The 23,781-nt window shown below is 39.0% G+C and overlaps 2 protein-coding genes and 1 long non-coding RNA gene across 3 annotated transcripts; 2 read left to right on the top strand and 1 right to left on the bottom strand.

The window, feature by feature from the left end:
- Positions 1–1,781: 1,781 nt before the first annotated feature.
- LOC128242558 (mucin-5AC-like) lies at positions 1,782–15,831 on the top strand. Its single transcript, XM_052959751.1, has 8 exons — positions 1,782–1,862; positions 6,795–6,907; positions 8,576–8,644; positions 9,219–9,318; positions 11,029–11,085; positions 12,819–13,631; positions 14,085–14,184; positions 15,754–15,831. The coding sequence occupies exons 1-7, from the start codon at positions 1,823–1,825 to the stop codon at positions 14,147–14,149; spliced, it is 1,257 nt and encodes a 418-aa protein (XP_052815711.1). The 5' UTR covers positions 1,782–1,822; the 3' UTR covers positions 14,150–14,184; positions 15,754–15,831.
- Positions 15,832–16,309: 478 nt separating this feature from the next.
- LOC128242559 (uncharacterized) lies at positions 16,310–17,562 on the bottom strand. The gene is made up of 2 exons (XR_008262635.1): positions 17,427–17,562; positions 16,310–17,043 (listed from the first exon to the last, which is right to left on the bottom strand). It is a non-coding gene; the product is annotated as an uncharacterized LOC128242559 (long non-coding RNA).
- A 3,759-nt stretch (positions 17,563–21,321) lies between these two features.
- Positions 21,322–23,303, top strand: LOC128243975 (cysteine-rich, acidic integral membrane protein-like). The gene is made up of 2 exons (XM_052961994.1): positions 21,322–21,529; positions 21,841–23,303. Exons 1-2 carry the CDS (start codon positions 21,322–21,324, stop codon positions 23,301–23,303), a joined length of 1,671 nt encoding a protein of 556 aa, XP_052817954.1.
- The last annotated feature ends 478 nt before the right edge of the window (positions 23,304–23,781 follow it).

Raw genomic sequence — 23,781 nt, 5'->3', positions numbered from 1 at the left:
TATTTATATACATTCGGATGCAATTCAGCCGATAAGATATACGAATATGAACACATACATTCCATTTCAGTTATTTTTTAGAGTGTCATGCATTATGCTTTAAAGACAAAAAGTGTGTGTTATTCTCCCTTTAAAAGGTGCATGGTTGGAATATTTTGAAGATGAAAAAGGCACAAAAGTAATACACTTTACTCAATGACAGATAAGTCATGACCAGTAGAATCCAATTCATATATAGAACAAAGAGTGTCAGTTGAAGTTCATATTAAAAGGAAGCCGAACGCCACACCAAATTTTTTAGATCGAAATCTATTCCAGCGAGCGACAGAAATAAATATAGATATACATTATATTGCCATTTCCTTAAAAGAAAAGAGCGTTCGAAAGAGAAACTATTAGTTTGTGTAGATAGTTCAGTCTGCGGGATTTGTCTGATGTATAATTTATCCGATAATTCGCGGATTATCCATTTCAGTCTACGGGGGTTGTTTGATGTGTGATTAATCCAATACTCCGCGGATCATCCATTTCAACTCCGAGGGAGTTGTTTGACGTGTGATTAACAATATGCTTCACGAGTCATCCATTTCAATCTGCGGGAATTGTCTAATGTATGATTAACCATATAATCTGCGTATCAACCTTTTTAGTCTTATAGTTGTCTGATGTGTGATTAATCCTAGACTCCGATGATGATCCATTTCAGTCTGCGGGAGTTTCTGATGTTTGATTAACCATATACTCTGCGGTTCATCCATTTCAGTCACGCGGAAGTTGTCTGATGTGTGATTAATAATATAATCCCGTGGATCATTCATTTCAGTTTCGTGGAAGTTGGCTGATGTGTGATTGACCATATACTCCGCGGATCATCCATTTCAGTCTCACTGGAGTTGTCTGATGTGTGATTAACCATGCACTCCGCGGATCATCCATTTCAGTCCGGTGGACGCTGTCTGATGTGTGATTAATAATATAATCCTGTGGATCATCCATTTCAGTTTCGTGGAAGTTGTCTGATGTGTGATTGACCATATAGACCGCGGATCATCCATTTAAGTCTCGCGGGAGTTGTCTGATGTGTGATTAACCATGCACTCCGCGGATCATCCATATCAGTTTCGTCGCTGTTGCCTGATGTGTGATCAAATCTATACTCCTGGGATCGTCCATTTCTGTCTCGTGGAAGTCGTCTGATGTGTGTTTGACTATATACTCCGTGGGTCACCCATTTCTCACTCGTGGAAGTTGTCTGATGTGTGATTGACTATATACTCCGGGGGTCATCCATTTCTCTCTCGTGGAAGTTGTCTGATGTGTGATTGACTATATACTCCGTGGGTCATCCATTTCTCTCTCGTGGAAGTTGTCTGATGTGCGACTGACCATATACTCCGCGGATCATCTATTTCAGTCTCGCGGGAGTTGTCTGATGCGTGATTAACCATGCACTCCGCGGATCATCCATTTCAGTCCGGTGGAAGCTGTCTGATGTGTGATTAATCCTTTACTCCGCAGATCATCCATTTCAATCTCATGGAAGGTGATAAAAACGTGTGTCATTTTTTCGAAAAGTAGGAGTTGTCGCTTAATATGTATTTACATTTTGCATTATCTGAAGAAATGGGCAGACCTGAGAAGTAAGCCAAGACTCTAAGGTCATAAGAACCTGCAAATTCGTCGAACGAAATATTAATTTTGTGTGGCCTATACCTAATCAGAGTACTAAGTTCATGATACCAATTTCAATTTAGATGAACATATGTCAGACCTTTGTAACTCGAGATAAGAGCAGTACCATCGCAATCGTTTGTCACATAAGATGAAGGTAACTGTGGTTTTTATTGGAGCTGTCTTGGTTGGTGAGTACATCATTGATATGTTTCTGATTTTCAAAAAGACCGAATAACAAATCTGCATATCGTTACAGATGTTTAATGACTACACAGAAAAGCGATTTTAATAGTTCATGACCTGACCTATTTATTATATCATGACTGCTTGAGTTAACGAGTTAGATTGTACTCCAATGGTAAACTAATTGTCATTTTATGAACGCATTAAAAGCGTCCTGAATTTCCCCTCAATATTTTGTATAGAACATTTCAACCTTAATAACTTGCGGATAATTACATGAACTTTGATGAAAACGTTATAAATACAAACGAACTGGATTGATGCATAAACCTTCCTATATTGTAAGTGTTTGAAATTATATCCCCTGGGATGGCAGTATTTCAAATCTACCATACGTTTATGTTTCATAATCTTTGAAACAAGATTTGACAAAAACCAAACCCAAAACACTCTATAACACTTGGTTTCATGTTTTAATATGTTCATAATATATTAGGTTGAAAACTAAAACAGTAAAGAACCAAACTTTCACTAAAACCGCTTACGCGAAAACACAAACATATTTATCAGTATAGTCATGTTGAGTGTTCATATGCGTCCTTGTATATCAGTAAAGTCATGTTGTGTTTTCATATGCGTCATTGTATATCAGTATAGTCATGTTGGGTGTACATATGCGTCCTTGTATATCAGTATAGTCATGTTGAGTGTTCATATGCGTCCTTGTATATCAGTATAGTCATGTTGGGTGTACATATGCGTCCTTGTATATCAGTAAAGTCATGTTGTGTTTTCATATGCGTCATTGTGTATCAGTATAGTCATGTTGGGTGTACATATGCGTCCTTGTATATCAGTATAGTCATGTTGAGTGTTCATATGCGTCATTGTATATCAGTAAAGTCATGTTGTGTTTTCATATGCGTCCTTGTATATCAGTATAGTCATGTTGGGTTTTCATATGCATCCTTGTATATCAGTAAAGACATGTTGTGTTTTCATATGCGTCCTTGTATATCAGTATAGTCATGTTGGGTTTTCATATGCGTCATTGTATATCAGTAAAGTCATGTTGGGTTTTCATATGCGCCCTTGTATATCAGTATAGTCATGTTGGGTTTTCATTTGCATCCTTGTATATCAGTAAAGACATGTTGTGTTTTCATATGCGTCCTTGTATATCAGTATAGTCATGTTGGGTTTTCATATGCATCCTTGTATATCAGTAAAGACATGTTGTGTTTTCATTTGCGCCCTTGTATATCAGTATAGTCATGTTGGGTGTTCATATGCGTCCTTGTATATCAGTATAGTCATGCTGAGTGTTCATATGCGTCCTTGTATATCAGTAAAGACATGTTGTGTTTTCATATGCGTCCTTGTATATCAGTATAGTCATGCTGAGTGTTCATATGCGTCCTTGTATATCAGTAAAGACATGTTGTGTTTTCATATGCGTCCTTGTATATCAGTATAGTCATGTTGGGTTTTCATATGCATCCTTGTATATCAGTAAAGACATGTTGTGTTTTCATATGCGCCCTTGTATATCAGTATAGTCATGTTGGGTGTTCATATGCGTCCTTGTATATCAGTATAGTCATGTTGGGTTTTCATATGCATCCTTGTATATCAGTAAAGACATGTTGGGTTTTCATATGCGCCATTGTATATCAGTATAGTCATGTTGGGTTTTCATATGCATCCTTGTATATTAGTAAAGTCATGTTGTGTTTTCATATGCGTCCTTGTATATCAGTAAAGACATGTTGGGTGTACATATGCGTCCTTGTATGTCAGCATAGTCATGTTGGGTGTACATATGCGTCCTTGTATGTCAGTATAGTCATGTTGGGTGTACATATGCGTCCTTGTATGTCAGTATAGTCATGTTGGGTGTACATATGCGTCCTTGTATGTCAGTAAAGTCATGTTGGGTGTACATATACGCAACTGTATGCCAGTATAGTCATGTTGGGTGTAAATAAGCGTCACTGTATGCCAGTATAGTCATGATGGGTATGCAAGTGCGTATTATGCGTCACTGTATGCCAGTATTCATGATGGGTGTACAAGTGCGTTATATGCGTCACTGTATGCCAGTATAGTCATGTTGGTGTACATATGCGTCACTCTGTGTCAGTTGAGTCATGTTGGTTGTACATAAGCGTCACTGTGTTTTAATATTTTCATGTTTGGTGTACATATGCGTCACTCTGTGCCAGTATAGTCATGTTGGGTGTACATAACCGTCAATATATGCCAGTATAGTCATGGGCGTGTACATATGCGCCACGGTATGCCAGTATAGTCATGTTGGTTGTACATATGCGTCACGGTGTGTCAATATTTTCATGTTGGGTGTACATATGCGTCACTCTGTACCAGTATAGTCATGTTGGGTGTACAAAAGCGCCATTATTTGCCAGTATAGTCATGCTGGGTGTACATATGCGTCACTGTGTGTCAATATTTTCATGCTGGGTGTACATATGCGTCACTTTATGTCAACATTTTCATGCTGGGTGTACATAAGCGTCACTGTATGTCAACATTTTCATGCTGGGTGTACATAGGCGTCACTATATGTCAACATTTTCATGCTGGGTGTACATATGCGTCACTGTGGGCCAGTATAGTCAATTTGGGTGTCCATATGCGTCACTGTGTGCCAGTATTTTCATGCTTGGTGTACATATGCGTCACTATATGTCAGTATTTTCATGCTGGGTGTACATATGCGTCACTGTGTGCCAGTATAGTCAATTTGGGTGTACATATGCGTCACTATATGTCAGTATTTTCATGCTTGGTGTACATATGCGTCACTGTGGGCCAGTATAGTCAATTTGGGTGTCCATATGCGTCACTATATGTCAACATTTTCATGCTGGGTGTTTATAAGCGTCACTATATGTCAACATGTTCATGCTGGGTGTACATATGCGTCACCATATGTCAATAATTTTATGCTGGGTGTACATATGCGTCACTGTATGTCAATATGTTCATGCTGGGTGTACATATGCGTCACTGTATGTCAATATGTTCATGCTGAGTGTACATATGCGTCACTGTATGTCAATATGTTCATGCTGGGTGTACATATGCGTCACCATATGTCAATAATTTTATGCTGGGTGTACATATGCATCACTATATGTCAATATTTTCATGCTGGGTGTACATATGCGTCACTGTGTGCCATTATTATAGTTAATTAGGGTGTCCATATGCGTCACTATATGTCAATATTTTCATGCTGGGTGTACATAAGCGTCACTCTATGTCAACATGTTTATGTTGGGTGTACATATGCGTCATTGTTTGCCAGTATAGTAAATTTGGGTGTCCATGTGCGTCACTATATGTCAATATTTTCATGCTGGGTGTACATATGCGTCACTATATGTCAATATTTTCATGCTGGGTGTACATATGCGTCACTATATGTCAACATTTTCATGCTGGTGTACATAAGCGTCACTATATGTCAACATTTTCATGCTGGTGTACATAAGCGTCACTATATGCCAACATTTTCATGCTGGGTGTACATATGCGTCACTATATGCCAACATTTTCATGCTGGGTGTACATATGCGTCACTATATGCCAACATTTTCATGCTGGGTGTACATATGCGTCACTATATGCCAACATTTTCATGCTGGGTGTACATATGCGTCACTATATGCCAACATTTTCATGCTGGGTGTACATATGCGTCACTATATGTCAATATTTTTATGCTGGGTGTACATATGCGTCACCATATGTCAATATTTTCATGCTGGGTGTACATATGCGTCACTATATGTCAACATTTTCATGCTGGGTGTTTATTGTCATGCTGGGTGTACTTATGTAAATTTTGGTGTTTTGGGGGGATATTTTCACCTGGTAAGTGTGTTATATAAATTATCTCGCAATATAAATACGCCTACCCGGAGGCCAAACGAGTAAGCTTCCCTCAGTTCTTTACCCTATGTTTCTAGAGGCATTAACAAAAAAAGTGATTTAATGTATAAGCTGAACGAATGCTTGTTTACAAAATGAGAGTATAAAATTGCGTGACTTGAAACTGTGCTTTAAGTCATTTTTAGTCAAAGTATGCCATTCTTTTACCTATTTTAGCTATTTTTCATTGATTTTTTTTGCGTATTTTTTTATTTTCGACGGCTAGTGCACTTACATGGGCACTATACGGCCGATTTATGTATGTTTTAACACTTTTTATGTTGGGCAAGAAATTTTTATGCATTTTTGTGAGTTGCAGAATAAGAATAAGCGTGCGTTAATAAAAGTGTAATAAAGACACGAGATGTAAGACATGTTAATATTTATATCAAAAGGCAAATTGTTACCCAATAAGGACGTACCGCGTATTTGATATGCAAAATAACCTACCAGATACACTTGTATATTTTTCTTACCACGTGAAAATATCCTCCCAAAACACCAAAATCCCTTCGAACACCGCCATTTCATTCCGCATCACACATTTCCCTCATTTAATGTTCGGAAAACACAAAACACGTTGGACCCCCAGACAAAGCCGTTTTAGACATAGCATTTTTTGAATTGAATATTCGTTGATTAAATTCTGATGATCCTGTACTGAAAAATTTATTTGCCTATACAGTATCATTCTGACCTATGGCAAAACCGAGAGCTCAAGGGGGCCGGTGCCCCCCTGACCCCCCATAAGGGCATTCCGCCCATTTAAACCGCAATTGTGCGTATACTTCGAAACGGCCTAGCTACGCCCCTGTGTGTCAGTGCAATGTTATCGTCTCTGTAAAGCTAATGTGTCTGGCAAATAAATCAAAATGACGTTGAAGACACACCCATACCCAAACTTAATGATTACAGTGCTACTTTTGTGATAGATATACGCACTTTATATCAATGTTTATGAGATCTCGGCTTTTCAGCGCTGATACCTGGAGTTCCTGCTCCAGCTGGTCACCAATCCAAGTTCTGCAAGACATGTCACAATGCTCCTAGTTATGACGCATGCGTAACGTTAGAAGCTTGTCACGCAGGGGTGTGTATCTGTCGTCTGGACAATATTTGAAACATACTTTAGGCGTAAAAATATGTTTCTCTGCGGGTTTCCGACCTATCATTTAATCTATCCTTGACACTTTTGCGTACATCTCGGATTTTCTTCTTTCCAACTAATGTTTTGTTCCACGGATTTTGGGGACGAAACACTCGAAGCGAGAAAGCGAAAAAAATCCACAAATACTTTTTTTTCATTCCAATAGTTTTGAGTGAGCACAAAAAAGGACGAACCAAAATCATAAGATAATTATTACAGATTTTAAGGTAAAGATGGTTTTTATTTAATTCGTAATAGATAATAACGCTGCTTTTAGGAAAATGTTTGAAACAACGTATTTACCTGTAAGAGCACTTCAACCAAACGCCAACACGAAAAGAGACTTTCCACATCTTTTACACACATGACACTTGTCCAGATGATGCTTTCGCTGTATCTGTTACTCATGGGATGGACGTGATGTATTTCCCAGCCCGCTTACATCACACTCGTTTGGTCCTTTCCCAGCATGTCTCTTTTCGTGTTGGCGTAGTATTGAAATACTCATGAAGAGTTCCCTACAGTGACGACAGATTGAGGCAGCCGACATTTTGAACTGAAATTGATGATGAAATAATGAAGAATTCGAAGATGATGTAAAACGTATATAAAAATAGTTGTTTTCTGTTGCTACGTGTTGATCAATCGAGTTGATCTACTCTAAACACTTATCACTAATGGTCAAATCGTGGACTATTTAAAAATGCCTTAATTGGAAAACAAAACAAAAATGAAAACAAACAAAGAGTTTACCTTACAGGGTATGCATGTGTCTTACGATATATATTTAAATTTGGCAATCAAAATAAAAAGAGAGAAAGTCTCCAGGAAACAGTCAACAAGTTTACATCTGAAAGGTAGTCCGTCACATCCTAGGTAAAGTCTTCAATTTAAGACTTAACCGTGTATCGACTTACTTTATAACAGCCGAATTATAATGACAATTCTACTTTTAGCAGATAGTTTTATGGTACTTATCAAAATGACCCTTTTTATACGTGTTATAGTACACATACATGGATGAGGAAAAAAATCGACACCCTTTAATCGTTGTTTTAGTGTTCCATTGATTTACCAGATTTGGGGTGAACCTGGGTTCTAAAATTGTATAGAATGAACCGATAAGCATTTTCTGGAATGTGTCGATTTATCTCCAAATCTGGCGATCTGCACTCGGAAAACAATAACAATATCTTTCGTTGACCAAATCGAGGTATCGTATTTGATTTACACGACAGATAACGGTATAAAATCGTTATTTGGAAAACTAAAATGCATTGAGTGAGTCGGTAAACCTAGTAAGAACGTGCGTTGTTTTCACAAGATATTTTAATACGGGCATAGTTTTCATCTAAAACAAGCGTCATCGTAAACAAACAATTGCTCTTCATTCGGTGCAATAAGTCGTTTCTAAAAACTATCGTTTTAACATATAGAAAACAAGGTTTATACTCACCGAATCGAAGACGTTTTTCACATCAAAAATTGATCCAGGAAACCAGGACGCGCCTGACATTGCCGCCCTTGTTACAAACAACCTGTAATGAGTCAGAATATCTTGCACTATATTCCTGAGTGGGAAGGTACATAATTCATTGCTTTATTTGTCAGGCATGCATGACAGAGGTTCATGATTTAAACGGAGTCCTTTCATTCACAATGGGCTGTAAGGGTCATCATGTAAGTATATTATATATACATGTAGTCTTTCTTAATATGAAACATCAGAGATATCTCTTGAAGCCACCATATATGTATATAACGTCGTTCTATTACCACAGATTTGACCCGTTATCTTTTACTGATCTGAATACTCGCAGCGCCGATAGTCGCATGTGCTTTTGGACTGCTGAAATATACTTTATGAGTTCTTATATTTTTTTGCTTGCTTTTTCAAAATTGTCAAACAAATGCTCTTTAAAGCTATGCCTATATTTTTATTATCCAATGCAAGTATTATACAGAAGTGTTTCTTCAGTAAATTTATGCACATTTTTTAGTTCAGCATTCGGTTAACAAGTTGTTTTTTTGTTGTGATTTATATTTTTACTAAAACAGTAGTGTTGTTCACTTGTACAGTAGTGTTGTTCACTTGTACAGTAGTGTTGTTAACTTGTACAGTAGTGTTGTTCACTTGTACAGTAGTGTTGTTCACTTGTACAGTTGTTGTTTCCTTATCGTGCACACAGTTATTATTATGTAAACAAAAGCATAACTTTACCTTGTACCGAATGCAGTATTATTGCAATGTCAGGAATGCGAACAACCGCATTTAATAGGAAGGGCCGGACATCATGGTCAAGTTGTTTGCAGACAATGTTGCCTGACCACTGGATGTGAACAAAACCAATGCGGTAATATGATGTGTATTGTTATACAGTCGAACCCTGGTAGCTCGAGCTCCAAGGGACCGGCCAAAACACAAAATAGAGCCTCGAAAAAATAGAGCCAAGAGGGAATGATTACCTTCAGTTGAAAGAAATTGTTTTTTTTACATCCATTTCGAGCCAACAAAGAAACCGAGCCAAGTGACTTCGAGCCAACGGTGTTCGACTGTAACTCGTTCTTATTTTGTCGGTCAAAATTATTATTACACAAATGGCTATGTGTGTTTAAAGCTCGACTATTCGAAATATAAGGATTGTATACTACTCACTCTAGCGTCGGCGTCGGCGTCACTACTTGGTTAAGGTTTTGCATGTTAGCACCTTTAAGTCATTATCTTAGCAAATACTAAATTTAAGAAGTTAGATAACACTTATTTGAATGTAATGAAATTAGTGGCCTTTATTTTTTGGTGAAGATTTAACATGTAAGCACACATACGTTAATAACCCAGCAACTACATGATGTATTCCATTGATCCTTTAAACAATTCAGTAACTCTACCTTTCATATAATGCAAAATGTGCCGTTTTGTTTTTTTACTTAGAAATTCTGATTAAGGTTTTGCATTTTATCTAATTTTGCAGTGATCCATGCATATTTCACTAAAAGTTTGCAATCCTTAAACCCAAAAGCGGCGGAATAGTCGAGCGCGCTCTCTCTGCGACAGCTCTTGTTATAATTTAAAATGAAATTAAATTGGTTACCTATATATTTATCTACAGATATGAGGTTATAATATTTGTGTTTTCAAAATTTGAAGTAACACGCAAGTTCTTGTTTCTTACAGATCCCTTACGGGTAAAATTTATAAATGACTACTTTCGTTGTATTCATGTGAAAAGCAATATATAACAACATGTTAATGAGAATATCCACTAGGCAACTTTCAACAAATATGCTCCAGTCAATTGTAACCACGCCCCCCCCCCCCCCCTCAGGTCCGGGGGTATACCGGGGAAAGCCGGGGAAATGGGCTGTGTTTTTACCTTCCAGGTGGCCCCGCAGTCCTGGGTGAATGCGATGGTTTTGTCTTCGCGCCAAAAATAGCGAGGAATGGGCCTAGAGTGCGGGGGCATTTGCGGAGATTTTACCCGCGCATGGCTGGACCGAAAGTCAAAGTCCCCGCTATTCCCCGGATCTTGAGCGTGGGGTGGTTACAGTTGACTGGTGCATTAAAGTAAACTTTTTTATCTGTTTATGTATGAACAAGCAAAGTACGCCTCACTTCTTTTCATTAAGCATGCCCAACCGGTACACATGAGTTGACCCTTAAAGCTGCACTCTCACAGAATTATCGTTTTGACAACGTGACAACGTTTTTAGTTTTCGTCTTTGAGCCAATTTTTGCGTTTATATCTGGAAACCAGTGATATAATAATGCTATTCCAGGATTAGATCTCAGTCTATCATATTTACGTTCGAAAATTGATGTTCCATGGCTAGAAGCGTAACAAACGCTTTAAGAAAAATGAAATATTATGCGGTTTACCATAATTGAGATCTGTTCAATTGCGAGTTATCTAATATACTGAATTAAAGGCAATGATCCAAAATCAGCTGACTTTGGGTTAGTTTTTTTTCAAAAGTGTCAAAACTGACAATCTGTGAGAGTGCAGCTTAAAGCATAAACTTATCCTGTATTAATCAATATTTTTTTGTATAATTTTCACTTAAAGCCAGCTACTATGCAAGTGCCGTCGCCACGACACCACCCATGACGTCAGTAAACATAGGTATTGGTTTATTTTGATAAGGGTCTTTATTAAGATTATTTATCAGTTATTAATACAACAAATGTTCATGTTTATGTCTCATTTTAAAGTTACAAAATGTGAAATTTGAATATTTGTAAAGTTTTCACTGAGAGCTTTTTGTTCATGGAAACTATGCTATTTAATTTGTTTTAATAAACTTGCTACATAGTAGTTGTAAAAATGTTTAATTACGTTTCATAGTATAACATATCTTAACAGTAACGTCATTTTATTGTTATTCAAAGACGTCATCCGTGCAAAAATAATATAATTGTTAACAATGATCTTGATTAATGCACTGAGATATACTTGCATCCTAATGCTGGATCGCTTACCTTAAAGGCCTAGTTTAAGGAATGTTTGGCATGACAATCCCCTGCTGTGCATCTTCTGCTAATTGCACTGATGTCACAGAATGGGCCAATTTCCTGTTTATTTGTTTATTGGCTCAGGACCATTTAGGGTCCATTTCTATTATAAAACCTCCAATACTGCACAGCAGGATATTTAGATCATAGATCTGATAAGACAATAAGGCAATTAGATTAAGATCAATTCGCAGACGTTGTGAACAATACACGGTTTGGAAGGGGGGAGGGGTCATTTACAGAAGGATTAAACTAGGTCTTTAAAGGTACATAAGCCAATTGTATAAAACCGGTCTTTCTGGCTTGGTCAAAGGTATCCGAAATGTTCATTGATTGGTCAATATTTATCCAATGATTATTTCTAGCCAATCAAATCATTTGAAAATGTAAACTAGCCCAACCGTATTAGTTGACATTTTATCTTAGTTTTACATAATTGACTGCAAATGGTTCCAAGATTGGCAAATACATTATTTCCTCAAAACAAGCTTTAAACAAGCTTTGCATTGTCAATACGAGCTTGTTAAGGCCGATTATACGTCGCTTTACATGATTAATAGTGTGTGGCTGTCTCAGCTGAGTTTACCCGTTCCAAAATAACGCATAATGGTTACCCAGTTCGTATTGTGTATCATTAGCATATGAAAGTCACGTGATTCAAACAGATTCTGATGCAATTTTTCAATTTACTTGAATTTACAAATATGCTTGTCGGCAAATATTCCAGAGTATCCAATCATAAAAAAATAAAACTAGATAAAATCATTTCAAATAAGAACAACTCTGTAAATATTGGTTTATTACTAAATTCAATCCAAAAATTGTCTGTATTAACATAGACGCAATTAATACAAAGCTAATTAATTAATTAATTAATACAAAGTGTTGCTATTTGGGTAGTGTAGAGCATTTTGACATCTGAAATAAGAGAACTTTTACTTTTGAGAGCATTTTGAACTGAATTTTATTAAAATGTTTTTTGTATAATTTGCAAGGTTATCAAAAACACATTTCTGAACAGATACATGAATCTCTACTTAATATTGAAACTTAACGTGAATTAAATATATCAGTACGTTCACTGGGATTCCCTCGGGGTAGTCACAGAAATGCATGTTGACGAATTCTTGAGTTGAGTTTCGATGTAAATCTGCTGGGCTAATAATCGGATTGTTGTTTCTGTCTAGTGGCCATATTGTTTCTGGTGCTTTGAATCTAGATTTGATTGTCTTTATAATGAGATAAGCGATAAACTTACATCCCTATTCATGTGGGTTACGTCGTTTTTGATAGCGACATTAATTAGTTTGTTTACATATTCTCATACTACCATTTTTATTGTAGCTACTTCAACTTGCGTTGACCACGAAAGCGATTCATTCAATTGTAGCGACTACGACAAGTATGACCTCTGTCACGATACCAACTCCATCGCATACTCACTTGCTCATGACAAATGTCAGAAGCACTGTGGGTTTTGCGACTGTTTTAATGTGGAAAGTGACACCTTTAAGTGTGTCGACTTGGACAAATTCAACTTTTGCACGGACCCTAACTCTGTCGCTTACGCTCTTTCGCACGAAAAGTGTAAAAAGCACTGTGGATTGTGTGGCCCTGCGCCACCAGCCACCACCACTGTACTTTCACCAACAAAGGCAACAATGACCATGGCACCAGATACACAGCCACCACAGCCTGTCCAAACAACAACAGCCATTATGCCACCCACGCCTACCACTACCCAAGCTCCTGTTACTGCAACTGCTGCTCCAGTTGTTCAGACGACAGAAGCGGCAACAACAACTGAAGAACTGACAGCTGTTCCAACAACAAGCCCATTGCCAACGACAATGATGGAGACGACCACAACTCAACCAATGATAACCAACACAGCATCCGCAGCACCAATGAAAACAACCGACGTTTCAATGATTGCATCAACAACTAACCTACCAATGACCACCACAACAACTGACGTACCAATGACTACAACAACAACAACTAACGTGCCTGTGACGACAACAACCGAGCTACCAATGACTACAACAAGGACAATGATCACGAGCTCTACTGGTGTCCCTGCGACAGCGGTTGGACAAGGCTCTACGACAATGGAGAAGCCACTGTATCCATCCGCTCAGACAACGACAACTAATGGTTCGTTATGTTTACAATTGTTCTAATCACAGTCGAACCCTGTTGGCTCTAACTCGCTTCGGTCACGTTCCTCGTTGGCTCGAACTGAATGTAAATGACCGCTTTCTTTATAGTGAAGGTAAAAATTCCTGCTTGGCTCGAAATGTTCGAGGCTCGTGGTATTGTCGGTAGTCCCTGGGAATTCGAGCCATCGGGTTTCGCCTGTATTGTGATTGAACTGGTAAAATAATGCCATTTTGAGTAATAAATGTTTATTACACCGTGACTTGTTAAGCTTTAAAGTGATAATAACTTTTTGCATTGTTTGCCTAAAAGCTGCAATCTGAATGGATTTTATATGGTATAATCAAATGGCATATTCAAATTATTATTCACTATCAATCTAGTAGCAATTTCCATTTTATGAAGATGAGCTACGCAATTAATTAAACCTACATAATAACTCCTCCCCAGGCCCTACAACCACGACAGGTGGATCTGTCGTTATTATCGGCGGGAGAAGCATTGACCAAAATTAGGTCCACCATCCGAAAAACGACTAAAGCCTTAAAAGGTACGGTACGTGTAAAACTCAGTTTATATTTAGTGTTTGCCCTACATTGTCAGCCAATCAGGAGCGATAGATTTTTATAATGTTTCGTTACTTATTTCTGACGACGATTCTTCAGGATTAAGTAAATTGCTATAACTGCGCATGCGCACATAACCACGCCTACTGTTTGCATATGCACAGGCGCAATTTCAATTTCAACGCTAATTAACGATTATCTGGCATTGATTAACAGGTCTTTTTGGCAGGCTAACGGCTTAATTTTAAAGCTGATGCAATTTGGGAGGGGCTAACAATAAGTCGGTTAGATTTTATTCAGTAATTTCTTCGCTGCGCTCCGCTTCCTAAGGTTACTTATTCACGAAGAAATTACTTAATGGACTCTAACCTATACGATCATCATCCTATTCCGATAGAACAGTGTCGTCATGCAAACCATTCGGAACTTCTCGGCCGTTTTGTATCGTAAACATCCTCGCATGTATGCCGGTACGTCAGTAGAAGTAGTTCGTAAATGTTTGAATTATATCATTAATCAAAAATAGTGTCTTAAATTGTTCTTGTATATCTAAGGTCAAATTGATTGCCAGTGAAGTGTAGTATTGCAAACATAATTAAGATTCCCAAGATTTAAGCCATTAAGTTTAACTGGTAAATTAAAACTGCTACTGGATCTTCTTGCAGCGTAGTCAAAGTGTACAGATTTCCGACATTGTGAAGCGTCCGTATACGTCCGAGGTTGTTTTCGATAGAAAATGGCCGAGAAGTTCCGAATGCAACCAAATGACACCTGTATTGTTGCGAAAATCTACTATATGTTATTGACAGTTTCGGTTGAATACGAATCACATGTACGTCCAGTTTTCTACATGTCGACATCACATTTAGCAACAAATACCAAATTGTTAAAATCCAAGTAATACGTACTGTTTAACTTCTCTTAAAATATTCTCACCGAAGTGTTTAAAGTTGGTTCAATGAAGTCCGTTTTGCAAACCACGCACTTGCAGGTTATTACGATGTTCCATGACTTTCTTACGACCTATAATCATCTTCATCATGATCCTCCTCCCCCTCCTCCTCCTCATCATCATCATCGTCGTCGTCGTCGTCGTCATCATCATCATCATCATCATCATCAGCAGCAGCAGCAGCAGCAACACCATCATCATCATCATCATCATCATCAGAATCATCATCATCATCAGCAACATCATCATCATCATCATCATTATAAAAATGACTGATATACAACTTATAAACACACACAGCCAAAGTTTTTCGCCATTTTTTTGCAGAAACTATGGTTCAAATATGCGACTATTTTTTTGTAAATTTACCTAAAGATGACAAACCTATAATAATGAATCCAGATGTTTGTAATTTGATTCAATGGACTCAATTGTCTAAGAATCCATAAGTGATCTATTTGAAAATGAACATAAATACAACGATCAAAAGGGTTTTAATATTTTGTACATTTACTCCAAATCCTAGGTGTAAAAGGTTTAGTATTATAACTTATATGTTATAAGTTTTCATAATAATGTAGATTTTATTCTTCTATTGCAGATGTTCTAACTCGCCGGGAGCCTACCAATTCTTCTGTTTCTTAATTTAGTTCAATAAAAACTTGAGATAATCCTTCAAGTTTGTTTTCCCTTTTAGCTCGTTATAAATCAGATCTCAAATAAGGTAGAGCTCCAGGTGTCGTATGCAATAAGCAGCTTAGTAAAAAAATCAACTTAGTGAAAAATTGCCTTTTTTTCTAATTTGAATTTTAAGAGAACGAACAACGTTTGTAAACCAAAAATATGAAAATAAGCCAGAAAATGGTCTAAACAATATATGCATATGAATAAATCTGATGAAAAGTAGCGGGTATTTAAAACAATCGATGTAAAAAATTATGAAATTCTCACTAAGTTTAAAATGTTCACTAAGATAAGCTTATTTAATACGCCCTCTAGCCTTGTTTTGAATTTGCGAACTAGCTGTAAGTGAAGTATTATATGGTGGTGTTGCGCAGTCGATTCCCGGCTCAGACGCATATAAGTTTGGTAGGTATTCACCAAGCAGGAAGTCACTTTTCTCCAAGTTACTGCCAACAAATTAATGGACTCACTCATGTTTTTGAAAAATGCATTTTTTTTTCATATGACCAAATAAGAATTGGCAAAGCATAAGAAGTGTTAAAGATACGGGCGACTAATGTCGATATAGGCTCAAATATTGTCTTTGAAATGCAAGATTTAGAATAACGTCAGGAGGCCCAATGAGCTCAGCATTGCTTTTGTTCATATGATTTATACCTACAGTACTTGATATATTTAAATAAATTTTCTTTATTTGGTTTACACCTGGTATCAAATGGAATGTGCAGAGAGTTCAAACACATTGAAACTATAAAAGATCACAGTCAAAATAGTCCGCATTTGTCTAGAAATATATATACGTATTATTGTACGTTAATTGTTTGGTTAAAAATAGTTCCTCGAAAAGTTTTCATATCTCAAGCACTCACTTCCCGATCTCTAAGTCACGAACTGTAGATATCTATAATAACTATTGTTTAATGGGCGTCTCAATCACCCGCAAAGTGGCTTCATTCCGACCATATTCTCCGCACATTTTAACGGCAGCTGTACGATCTTCAACAGAAAGTCCGTTATCGTGGTCATACATCCACAGCAAACTGTGAAGGGCAGGAGAAACACGTACCACCAGTCGAAGAAGAACGCGATTGGCCATGCCAGGAAAATCAGGATGAGGAACCATAAGATTGCCCATAGAATGCCCGGACAAAGTCCGCCACGTCCGCTACCTTGACCTTCTCCTTCGCCGAGTCCCATAGCTCACGACCTGTTTGAATTGTTTTTAAATGAATAAAATATATTTTGATGATTTCTCTAAATTTCTACAAAATACGAGTTTAAAAATGAGTTATATAAATGAGAACAAACACAAGAAAAACGTTATTTTTAACTAATATCTGTTTTAGCCCTAAACAATCAATGAATAACACGTTTGAATAAGTTTTAACCTTTTTAAGAAAACAAAGTTACTTTTTGGAGCATTTTTGATCTGTTAATAACTTAATTGCCATAAAGTTAAGCTTTTCTTCACCTGATTGTATTTCATGCAAATAAATGCTTGCTTGATTGTCATTATTTTAAGAGAATATTTATGTGAAGTACCAACCATTATATAACTTAATAACATTTTGTCTCTAATATCATAAATACCTTTTTCTAATATCCTCAAGATACAAATGAAAAAGTGATTAATTTCGTATCAAAACATATATATTCAGTTTTATTTATTTGGGAAGTATCTAGGCTCTGAATGTAAGTTCATTTCAAAAGGAATATTGGATCATTGAATGTACTGCTGATCTGAATACGTTTAAAAGTACGTTTTATGCTTTCACATCAAATGGGTGAATGAATACCTTCTGCATGCTAATTACTGAACGAATCTTAAACCTGAATATTAAGTCGAAACAGATCCTGTCGTACCGATGTCCCATGCTGCATACTAGATTTGCAAATAGTGTTTAGATAGGCAATGAATTACTTGTTTAATGAGATATGGACACTCGTTTATTATCAAGAATGATTTTAATGGTACTGTCTGTGCATACCTAAACACAAAAAGCGCTACAGCTTCTATGGATATTTCGGTGACAAGCCTATACATAAGCATGATAGTGATTAAGGACAGACTGACCCAAACTACTATCAAAGGTGCAGACTCAGTAGCCTATATCTTATAATGGTCGTGTTTAAGGACAGACTGACCAATATTACAAGCACAGGGGCAGGCTCAGTGGCCTATATCTTATTATGGTCATCTTGAAGGACAGACTGACCAATAATAAAAGCACAGGGGGCAGGCTCAGTAGCCTATATCTTATTATGGTCGTGTTTAAGGACATACTGACCAATAGTACAAGCACAGGGGAAGGCTCAGTAGCCTATATCTTATTATGGTCATATTTAAGGACAGACTGACCAATAGTACTATCACAGCGGCAGGCTCAGTAGCCTATATCTTATTATGGTAATGTTTAAGGACAGACTGACCAATAATACAAGCACAGGGGCAGACTCAGTAGCCTTTATCTTATTATGGTCGTGTTTAAGGACATACTGACCAATAATACAAGCACAGGGGCAGACTCAGTAGCCTTTATCTTATTATGGTCGTGTTTAAGGACAGACTGACCAATAATACAACAAGACGGACAAGCCAAGTACACGATAGTTCAACTAAGATACAGTTTAGAGACACAATGTAAAGCCTTACATACGCTAAACGAGTGACACAAAACGTCACAAAACAAAAGGATAGACAACACTTAAATAAAAGAATCTGTATAAATAAATAATGGAGGTACCACTTTAAAACGGCCAGCAAAACATGAGTGTACTTGAGTTTAAACTATTTAATGAGTACCTAGTCTCACACAACATAGACGAAGACATACAGCAAGCATGCAATACATACGAACTTCAATAAACACTAATGTTAGAAGCTGTTCATTGATATATATTTGGGTACAGCTTTGAAACTGTCAACAGAAACACCAATATTTTCACTCGAGTCAGACGACTTCTGACGTCATGCAACTTGTAAGTGTGGCTTGCTATTTTCATAACGGCAAAAAATTTTCGTATTAGCTTTGTTCAATAAAACACTTCTAAAGCGCTTTGAAAATATTGAAAGGTAATATAAAATGTTCGGTATAATATAAGAAATATTAACACACCACATATGGCATTATAAGGACCGGCCAGTCAGTCCAGGTGAATGGACATCCACTTTCGGTGGTTGACTGACCGGTCCTTATAATGTCATATGACACTCAGTGGTGTGTAATATTTCTTACATATTTGTAGTTTATTTCTTATAAGTATGTTCACTATCTTAGATGTATGCGTGTCTTTTAAAACTTAGGTAAACTATTAGGCGGTTGTGCATCCCCAACTCTAATAATGAATTCCTGGATCCGCCACTGGTTTGGGCAATGACGTGGGACATTTTTTTAATTGGTAGTTGCCTGCGCCATCTATTTCGGAAATACACCCGCGTTATTGTTTAATTTAAAATACGCATTGATGATATTCGCGGTTCTACAATCGAACGGAAGCGGACAGACTATAAGTGGTACTCATTTCGAAAGGAGTCAGCATTCTAAGGGAGTTTTACGGTACATTGCATTTATTAAGAATTTACCCATAGTTTATGAACAGATTATTGTTGTTCCTTAACATAAAATGAGAACCCTGCAACGTATAGCTTAATGACTTAAAGGTTAAATTAAACACATGAAACACAAAAATAGGTATGCATGCAAGACAGCGTATTCTCATAAAATATCAATGTATATACAGTAAAACTGCCATCGCTCGAGGTCGCCGGGGACCGAGCCTAAACCTCGAGGGAACCGATATTCGAACGGCCCGATTTTCAATTATCCAGTCTGTGTATTTCACGTATGAAGTAGTCTGTTAACTAAGACCCAGATTATGTGTTGCGTTGTTGAAATCGCTCATATGTTCAAAGGCTGTCGTCTACTTTATGTATACTAAATATAAAATGTAAAAGAAATACATGTATCAATTAATCGATTTTTTTTTTACAAAATGGCCATATTGCAAAGCAAAGTGACAAAAAGGAATTATTTTCAGAGATTCCGATGTTGGATCGATATGGTAGTGTCTAACTTCCCGTCATTAACTTCTCATAATTACCTTTTAAAATGCCCATATCAACTAATACCGGTCATGCGTTAACAGTGTTAAACGGGTTTTCACACCTTATCAATTGCCTTTCAACTGTCATTGCAATTTTTACAACTTGCAAAAATTTTAATACCTAGCAATTGTTTGTTTATTTTGGAACACGCGTTCGGGAAAAAGTGTGAAATCATGACCTCGAGGGAGCCATAAGGTTTTGTGCATGATTTGTGTACTTGGGACCGAGAATATTGCTCGACTCCTCGACATAATCAGGTTTCGATGCAGCGTAGGTATATTTTATATGTAAATAGAAGGAAAAAAGTTCGGGACCAAGCGCCAACCTCGAGGGAACGCCGGTTCTCGAACGACCGCATGTACGAACGACCGCAGTTTTACTGTATTCGAGCTTGAGCTTCATCTACTTAGGCACCAACAACTCAAAATAAACAAAACCTGAAGCCGATTTATGTAAGAGATTATCTTGCATTATTACCGACAAAACAAGAACGTGTCTAGGAACGTCATGGCGAAGTAAATATTGATCTGTATAGTTCAACAAAATAAGGGTTAAATCACATCAAACAACTAATTGCCTATACCGACAAGGTATTGATTCGATATCAGTGATAGATTAAATATCGATCAGCTTCACTCAGGCAGTCCGAGAGGGAGATCTTCAAACGAGACATTTGCTGGGTGTTTGAATGTGAAATTACAAAATCAATAACTGATTCATCAATCAAGGACTCAAAAGAATAAATTAGAATTGGTATCGCTAGACTGCCTTTAAAAGGGAAATCGGTTGAGTACATTGAGCATGCCTAGCTGTATCATTTATTATACCGTTGAAATTTCTTTTATTTTTGATTTTTGGAACCTTGAATGACTTCATTAGCTAATAAAACCTATTTCACACTCATCAAACGGTTTTGATAGCCTTCTCCATATCAAGATATTAAACTGTTTATATAATACGCTGCTATACAAAGCGCAAACAGTTTCAAAAGCAAGCGCAGTGAAACCAAGCGATAAAAAAGACTTTATTTTTTTTTCAATTTCTGCTTCAGCAGTTCATAATTATGTTTACATACGTAATTATATATCAATATATTTATATATCTTTAAATATGCGTCTAAGATAAGACCACTTCTTCAAAACTAAAAAAATATCAAGATCAGGCCTAAAAAGGGCATTTGTTTCGGGTTACCCCTACCTGCGATAAAGGCGCCGAACCTACCTGCGATATAGGGGCTGCGACATAGGCGTCGACCCTACCTGCGATATAAGCGCCGACCCTACCTGCGGCATAGGCGCCAACCCTACCTGCGGCATAGGCGTCGACCCTACCTGCGATACAGGCGCCGACCCTACCTGCGATATAAGCGCCGACCCTACATGCGGCAAAGGCGCCGACCCTACCTGCAGCATAGGCGCCGACCCTACCTGCGATACAGGAGGCGACCCTACCTGCAATATAGGCGCTGCGACATAGGCGTCGACCCTACCTGCGATATAAGCGCCGACCCTACCTGCGGCAAAGGCGCCGACCCTACCTGCAGCATAGGCGCCGACCCTACCTGCGATACAGGAGCCGACCCTACCTGCAATATAGGCGCTGCGACATAGGAGTCGACCCTACCTGCGATATAAGCGCCGACCCTACCTGCGGCAAAGGCGCCAACCCTACCTGCGATATAGGCGCCGACCCTACCTATGATATAGGCGCCGACCCTTCATGCGATATAGGCGCCGGACCTACCTGCGATATAGGCGCCGGACCTACCTGCGATATAGGCGCCGGACCTACCTGCGATATAGGCGCCGACCGTACCTGCGATATAGGCGCCGACCGTACCTGCGATACAGGCGCCGACCCTACCTGCGATATAGGCGCCGACCCTACCTGCGGCATAGGCGCCGACCCTACCTGCGGCAAAGGCGCCGACCCTACCTGCGATACAGGCGCCGACCCTACCTGCGATATAGGCGCCGACCCTTCCTGTGATATAGGCGCCGGACCACCCTGCGATATAGGCGCCGACCCTACCTGCGATATAGGGGCCTACCCTACTTGCGATATAGGAGCCGACCATACCTGCGATACAGGCGCCGACCCTACCTGCGATATAGGCGCCGACCCTACCTGTGATTTAGGAGCCAACCCTACCTGCGATACAAGCACCGGACCTACCTGTGATATAGGAGCCGACCCTACCTGCGATATAGGCGCCGGACCTACCTGTGATATAGGAGCCGACCCTACCTGCGATACAGGCGCCGACCCTACCTGCGATATAGGCACTGACCCTACCTATGATATAGGCGCCGACCCTACCTGCGATATAGGCGCCGGACCTACCTGCGATATAAGCGCCGACCCTACCTGCGATATAGGCGCCGGACCTACCTGCGATATAGGCGCCGACCCTATCTGCGATTTAGGAGCCGACCCTACCTGCGATAGAAGCACCGGACCTACCTGTGATATAGGAGCCGACCCTACCTGCGATATAGGCGCCGGACCTACCTGTGATATAGGAGCCGACCCTACCTGCGATATAGGCACCGGACCTACCTGTGATATAGGAGCCGACCCTACCTTCGATAAAGGCGCCGACCCTACCTGTGATATAGGAGCCGACCCTACCTGCGATATAGGCACCGGACCTACCTGTGATATAGGAGCCGACCCTACCTGCGATACAGGCACCGGACCTACCTGTGATATAGGAGCCGACCCTACCTGCGATATAGGCGCCGACCCTACCTGTGATATAGGAGCCGACCGTACCTGTGATATAGGAGCCGACCCTACCTGCGATATAGGCGCCGACCCTACCTGTGATATAGGAGCCGACCCTACTTGCGATATAGGCGCCGACCCTACCTGTGATATAGGAGCCGACCCTACCTGCGATATAGGCGCCGACCCTACCTGTGATATAGGCGCCGACCCTACCTGTGATATAGGAGCCGACCCTACCTGTGATATAGGCGCCGACCCTACCTGTGATATAGGCGCCGACCCTACCTGCGATAAAGGCGCCGACCCTACCTGTGATATAGGAGCCGACCCTACCTGCGATATAGGCGCCGACCCTACCTGTGATATAGGAGCCGACCCTACCTGCGATATAGGCACCGGACCTACCTGTGATATAGGAGCCGACCCTATCTGCGATACAGGCGCCGACCCTACCTGCGATATAGGCACTGACCCTACCTATGATATAGGCGCCGACCCTACCTGCGATATAGGCGCCGGACCTAACTGCGATATAGGCGCCGACTCTACCTGCGATATTGGCGCCGGACCTACCTGCGATATAGGCGCCGACCCTATCTGCGATTTAGGAGCCGACCTACCTGCGATATAGTCGCCGACCCTACCTGCTGTCTGTTTAAGGATGTCGTTTTAAACCTTTAATGCTTTATACAGAATTTTAATTAAAATCATTATCCAATGATGACAATTATGTTCTTATATAATGCCTTATATTTTTTTTAAAAGCCTACCTTCCCTACCTGTTTTTGAAAAGAATGTAACCCTAACCAAACCATTTTTGGCCTCAGCTTAAAATGTCAATTCCACCAGGATAAATGCATCTCCTAACGATCTCGGGCATGGCATCGTCTGATGCTTTCCAAGCAGACGCCTTAGCAACTTTGTAAACAAACACCCGATAAATTAATAAAATATCAACAGTCTGTGAACACGTATCGCTCACTCTGTTGTTTCTGCATTGTTCAGGAACTACACTTTTACGGATAACTTAATGTAAGTCAGTTCAATTGTTTAATTTAAGTATGGATTCTAATACACTTGTAAATGACTTAATAATGCAATTCAATAAG

This window comes from Mya arenaria, chromosome 8, assembly GCF_026914265.1.
Source record: "Mya arenaria isolate MELC-2E11 chromosome 8, ASM2691426v1".
Lineage (NCBI taxonomy): Eukaryota > Metazoa > Mollusca > Bivalvia > Myida > Myidae > Mya > Mya arenaria.
Note: the sequence above shows the minus strand (reverse complement) of the source record. Positions and strands in the feature narration are given on the sequence as shown.